The 7,103-nt window shown below is 29.7% G+C and overlaps 1 protein-coding gene across 9 annotated transcripts in view; it reads left to right on the forward strand.

Moving 5' to 3' along the window:
• Nucleotides 1–6,891, forward strand: part of LOC132726701 (glutamine--fructose-6-phosphate aminotransferase [isomerizing] 2-like) — a 68,685-nt gene extending 61,794 nt beyond the window's left edge. For all 9 annotated transcript variants that reach the window (XM_060712056.1, XM_060712051.1, XM_060712052.1 and 6 more), the window contains one exon: nt 509–6,891. Coding sequence is in view for 1 of the 9 variants with exons in the window: in XM_060712052.1 (XP_060568035.1) it covers nt 509–550 (42 nt within the window). In the remaining 8 variants the exon portion in view is untranslated. The remainder of the gene's footprint in view (nt 1–508) is intronic.
• Nucleotides 6,892–7,103: the final 212 nt, after the last annotated feature.

The raw sequence follows: 7,103 nt of genomic DNA on the forward strand, positions 1-7,103 counted from the left end.
TTGATTTGTGATAAAATATTTATTTTCTCAATCAGAAAAAAGTAAAAATGTAAACAACCGCAGTATTAAAATGTTTTTATTTTACTCGCAATCCTTGTCAGTAATGCTTGATCTTGTGACTTTTACCTCTTCCAAGTCTTCTGTCTAATGGGTGGAATAGATAGAAGAGCTTCTAAAAATAGAAGGCTACCAAATGAACAGTCCAGAAGAGCTGTTCTAACTCTGGTAGCTCTTCCATTTCCCATTCAAACTGGCCATCAGACTGTCATCACTCAATTTAAAGACTTTGGCTCCATAAGGGAGCTAATTAGTTATTTTTTTATAAAAATTGGACTTCTTTAATGATAATATTTTTAAAAAGTTCATATCGATAAATTTGCTTTTATATGTAATACAAATTATGCTGGTGAGCAACTTATACCCATCATGCTTTATGTAACTGATAGATAGATTTTTTTCTCCTAAAATTAATGTATCTTTTATTATGCATGTTTTCTTTCTATTACAGGTAGATCAGCCGCGCAGTTTACTTAAAGTTCACCTAAATTAAAGATGTTCATACCATTAGGGACATGTATATACATTTTATATATATATACTACTACTGGACTTTCATTAGTTTTCATCAACCAATCATCTTTGTGGGACCAGGAAATACAATCACATGACTTGCTTTGACCAATCAGTGACTGCCTTTCAAAACACAGCTTATATTTACAACGCAGGCAGCATCCTCTCAAGTGTTTTTACTTTTTATTTTGTTTTATGTTTATTTAGTTATTTGAAGATGTGAATCAGAAATGTCTGTTAAAGTATTGTTAAGCTTTATATTAAAGATACAATTTATTTGTTATATTTGTTCTATTTTACAGAATGTTGTCATATTCTATATTTCTGGACAAGTATCAATATATATTTTATGTTAGATTTTAGTTTGTCATTAAAAATTCAGTTTTTATTTTCTTTGTTTATTTTCTTTAAACCTTTATACATATGCAAAGTAGCATTTCCAAATACTAAATATTTGAAATTATTTGAAAATCACAGTTACTGTAGAAAAATATATTTGTGTTCAAAATGATTGTCTTGGATGCCATTTATCAAACATTTTAGAAATAAATTGAAATGGTTGTTGTCTAATTGCTAAATTAAGTAGAAGCATTTTGAATAACTACATTTAAGTGTGTTTTAAATATGCATGCTTCCAGATGAGCACAAATATTTTTCAAGGTAATCAAACTTGAGAAAAAGTACTAAGATTTTAAGAAAAGTAATAAGATTTAAGGAATAATTTAGATGTTATGTGCAATTAATAAATGATTTTGCATTAATTATTACTGTATTTCTACTGCATGACTAAATGCAGTAAGGGCTTTTTTTTTCACATATTTTTTTTATTTTGGTAATTCACGGTGGAGTGCTGCTTTAAATTATTTTTACATGATGTCTACATATCATTTGTTAGAAGTTTGGGCATATACTGTTTACAACTTGGTTCATTTGTTTTAAGCTTAATGATTGATATATGTTTGTTTTTTAAGATTTCATTTTCAATCTTTTAAATCATTGGGTTCAAGTTTCAGACTACCTTTGTTTTAATTAAAATAAATTGCTCAAAAACATCAGTGTCACCACTACTTGGGGGAAAAATAAGACTATTTGGGGAAAAATAACAGACTGTTTTAAATTGAAGGCACCTCTACTCCATAATGTGTTTGCACCCAGCCAAACAGAGAAAAATTAAACTTTGGATTATATTTTGACATAATATTATACAAGCTGTCGTCTACTATGTTTACAGTTCTATTTCTGTTGCTTGCTTGTGTCTCTGAAAACTCCCACCTCGAAATGTTACGGTTTTAAGTTTTATATGCTCATTTAAAAAAATTGAATTACTAGTACAAAATATTGTTTTAGATATTAAACAATCACAAGTTTGTTCAGTTATGCAAGAACGAATAAAGTACTTATGCAGCTGATTTTTTCTATGAATTTGTGTTATGTTTTGTCAAAGATATTTTTCGTGTATTTCTAGTCTTAACTTTGTTTCAAAAATATTTTGGCAGCAAATAAAAATAATGCTGTATAGGATTGCTTCAGTCCTTCAGTAATTATCTGTCCTAATCTAATGAGTGTTAATTTGGCATAAATAATTTTAAATTATGAATCAAAAAATAAATAGAATATGAATTTTGAAGCATTATTTAATTTGTCATTATTAAAGCACTTAAGCAAGCTGAAAGGTAACTTTGTTTTCACCAAGTTTGCCTTTTGAATACTGGATGAGGGGCCTTTACTTCTCCTTACGTGTAAATTTCAAGACCAGTCTAATTATGCAGCATCTGATTGGTTGCTTGTTTGCTCATGTTTGAAATTGGCCAATGACAGTGTTGCCATCATAGACTGGTTCATATTTTTTAACTTTTTAACCATGGGATGTAAAGAATTTGACTAAAGTCTTAGAAAATATTTCTAACTGTTATTTTTGTGAGTTTTTAATGTTGTATCTCATATTGACATTGTAAATAGTTTGTTAGTGATGTAATGTTGTTAAATGATAAATGATTGCTCTGTGTGTATATATGATACAGATTATATATATACATGTGATATCATATATGTCAGAAGATATATTTATTAAACTTTTGCTCTAATCTATGCAATTTCATAAGTCATTTTCTTTTTTAATTATTAATAAATAATATTGTCTCCAAAACCAGAACTAGTTGAGTTTCCTATTTTTTGTCAAACCCTACAGTCTTGTGTGCTTTCCTTGGTGTATTATGGTATTTATGTTTCATTAACCTAAAGAGGATTGATCTACAATCGTAACATTTTCCGTAAGGATTTCAAATATGGATAAAAACAATAGGAATAGTTCACTTGGATATTCCCAAAAAGTAATGCTTGAAATGAAAGTGAAATGTTGATTAAGAAATAATATATCCCAAACTGTGATTTTATTGCTCAATAACATCACTGTTTGGAGTTCGGATGCGAGGAATTATATCACGAGGGCGTAGCCCGAGTGATATAATGATGCGCATCCGAACGACAAACAGTGATGTTATCAAGCAATAAAATCACCGATTTGGATATATTATTTCGATTCTAACACGACATCAACAAATAAATGCTGCCGTACATTATAATTAGCTTAATTGCGCCTGATTTGTTTCCGTACTTATTGTCAGCGCGTCACATTTTTAGTGGTTACGTCACGTGTATAATGATTACGTCACATGTCTAAATATAGAACGTCAAACAGTGATTTTATAGCATAATAACACACACTTTCGGTTCTTCTATGTTCAATAGGGAAAAATGCGGGTCGTGTTAGAATAAAGTTTAATGTGATTTTATTATGTTTATTATGAACATTAAATTTTATATGATGAGCAATAATATTTTGTTCTAGAACAACACTTTATTTGTGAAATCGGGTAAAGTATCTCACTACATAATTTTTTCCTGGTTTGTTGTAATTTCCACTACTAAATACTATCAACATAATTATTTATTGTTTTACATACCCAATATTATAGACCAATTCACTTTAAGATGAGTTTGACTATGATAAAATGACATACAAAACTTAATTTGGAAACTGAAAAATGAAATGTATCAAGTAGTAAGGATAGACAATATTAATGTCCTGAGATAAAAAGGAATTTGTGTCTCTTATGGCAGGTCATTGTATAAACCCATGGTATAATATGTATACAATTTCCACTATGTATTATGAAACAAAATATTAAAAGAATTATGGTTGTTAAACTCTCTTTAGTTAGTCAATGCATGCACTTTTTTATCATCAATCTTTACTAAATTTTAATCTCTTAAATTGGTATGAGTTTGAACATTATTAATCTCCTGACACATAGCAGGGAGGGAATTAAAGTTTTTAAAGTCACTTGAACTAATGATAAACATTATGAGATATTTGCGGATCTCAAAAACCAGATTGCTTCTTTCAAGGTTGTCTGGGGGTGTGGGGTTAAAAATTATACTATGGCAGGGGATATAGCCATCCTTAAAACTGCCTTGTTTCATTTTCAAGTAAGTTGTTTTTGCAATAAGAAAGAGAATCTCTAAATAATGTGTCATATCTATCTGATCTGTTTTCACCATCATGTAAATTTTAAAGAATCTCAAATATTAATATCAGATCTGTTTTTCAATCTTGATAAAAAAAACAAAAAACTTTTATCATTTTTAGGGAAAATTCCAAAATAAGTAGTAACTGAATTTTTAACAGTGCAATGATCAGATAGCATAGATCATGGTCTGCAGTTGTTGCATGGTGGTTGCATGGTATTTTCAGTTAGAGGCATTCTATTTAATGTATAAATACAAAATCAATACAAATTTATCAGAAACTTTTTAAAGTCCTTATTAAATTTTGACTATTAATGTAAATTAGTTTTAGTACCGTAGTCAATTGCTATGAAAAGCTTCTTTAATGAACCAAAGAATAATTGGCAGAAGAGAAATGCTTAAGTGAAAATAAAACTTATTTAAATATTAAAGTATAATTGTAGATTTTGGCATGATTTTATTTATTGTTTTAGTTTATCATCTTATAATAACTAATTTTTGGTGTTAGTTCTTAGTTCTTTAATGATGCATATAGTGAATAACTCATTGTTACATGCATAGAATTTCTTCATTCATTTTAAATTGAATTAATATGGTTATTTTATAAGCCCTTACCTTGCTGGAACCAAAAGTGATAAGCTTTTGCTACTAGTATAAAGCCAGGCTGGCCTGCACTTCCATGCAGTCTGCCCAGGCTCGTTTCTTTGGGATGACTAGATTTAAAATTTCATCTTTATATTCCAAAAAGTAATAATAAATAGTTCAATCATGGAAGCTAGACAAGTAAGAAATTCAGCAGGTTAAGGATTATTCATTCTGGGACATTTCTCAAGGTACAGTCAAACTTCGTGTCTAATGATCACAATGTTACAATGCATGTTATCTGACAATACAGGCTATATACAACAATCCTAGTTAAAGGTGTAATTTTTGTGTGGCTTAGTTTAACATTTAGGACTTTTTTTGCATTTGTTGGCTTTTAATCCAATTAAAAAATAATGGTCTTCTGAACTAGTTTGACTGTTTTTTTTTTCAAATCTAAAAGTTGTGGCATTATAAGCATAGGTGGCATTTAAAGTCAGTGCTCAAATTAGATGTTTACATGTCATAAGTTTTGTTTCTATAGATTATATATACATTTGATACCTATACAAACAATAAACTTTTTTTTTTATTCAATGTGTGCCTTCTTTTTAAAGGATGTTGCACAATTATGGCCAAAGGTTGAAAGTAATCATTAGTGAATTTCATATTTACATAATGAAACTATATAAAAAGACTTAAAATTTGTCACACTGAGGCACTCCTTCATAAAAAAATAAGTTAACTCAATGTACCTAATGAACCTTCATTTTGTGCTATAGACTCGCAGTGCAGTTTTAATTTTAGAGGTTTTAACCTACCTTTTAAACTATCAAAATTTAGCAGATCACTACTATAAATAAGCTGCAACTTCCTGTCGATAGCTTACAATAAATACATGTATGCCATTTATAGCATTTTGCTTACATTATTATTTATGTATTTAAACATACATGTATTAAGCGAAGTTCTTTTCTTGAAAAGAATTTTGTATACATATAATTCAACAAAGGATTATCTAAAAAAAATCTGTATTATCATTAAAGGGACTCCACTTGTTCCATTTGATGTAGGTCAAGCCCAATAACTTATATGCAAAATTTCTGATCATTCGCTCGTTTTTTCCAGAAAAATTATTCTAATTATGAAAAAATGATCCGGAAATCGGGCTAAAAATAGGACAAAAATACAATTTTCCATTTATTTTTCAGAGTATATTTGCACATACTTCTGTTTTATGTGCCCTAGCTGATGTATATAAGAAATTCAAATTTTATGTTTTATGCTTAAGGACATCAGTCGAGTTCCTTTAAAAAGAGAATGAAATGCGGTATCTTAATGGTATAGATTTCACTTTTAAACTTTAACTGGTGTTAGTGTTTGTATTATTATGTTGGTTATTTTAAAATACAGGTTTGATAAGTTCTGGGACATAATGTAATGGGAAATAAATTACTGTATATAAGTTCCAATAGGTCTTTTCCATCAATGAGGCGCGCACACCACCAATTTGTTGTTGATCATTGTGAATGAGTATTTTTGGGTCTGTAGCAAATGGTGTAAAGAAGAGAATTATAAGCTCATTGGTGTAAAATTTAAACATGTCCTTTTACATGCCTGTCTGGTCTTAAAATATGTTGTTATGAAAATTTATATATGTAATTATTTATAATTAATTGCATAATATGTGATCAAAATACGGTACACTATAATTGATGGATCAACTATCAATAATGGACGCCAACATTAGATTCCTTATGAAGTCATCTAGTTGGTTGTTGCTTGTCCCATTATATTAATTGAGCTGTGTCACGACAAAACCAGCATAGTGTTTTTTGCGACCAGCATGGATCCAGACCAGCCTGCACATCCGCACAGTCTGATCTGGATCCATGCTGTTCGCTTACAAACTCTATTACAAGTAGAGGAACTGATAGCGAACAGCATGGATCCTGATCAGACTGCGCGGATGCACAGGCTGATCTGGATCCATGCTGGTCGCAAAACCATTATGTTGGTTTTTGTCATGACGCTGCTCTTATGTCCCATTGTATTATGTCCCAGATTAGTTTCAGCGCTTCATAGAGCATTCTAAATGTATTGTTTGAAGTTGTTCAGTATTTATATTTTGCTAGCTGTTGTTTACATCATGTGGAATTGAAACAATAAAGAAATATTGTACAATCAAATCAAATACACTTATGAATATTTCATCAGAAGTTTGTTTTCATTATTTATTTTCTCTATTCCCATCCCAAAATGTAGTATCTTTCATGTAGCATCACCTTAGTGCAATAAGAGGTTTAACTCCTTCTATAATTTTATAGGAGTTACTATACTATAAGGTAACGATATGTATCATGTTGGTGCATAGAATTATCAAGTGTTGAAAAGTGTTGAATGGCTGCAAACGTAATAGCTGG

This window comes from Ruditapes philippinarum, unplaced genomic scaffold (genome assembly GCF_026571515.1).
Source record: "Ruditapes philippinarum isolate M1 unplaced genomic scaffold, ASM2657151v2 ctg2119_1_1_1_1, whole genome shotgun sequence".
Classification (NCBI taxonomy): domain Eukaryota; kingdom Metazoa; phylum Mollusca; class Bivalvia; order Venerida; family Veneridae; genus Ruditapes; species Ruditapes philippinarum.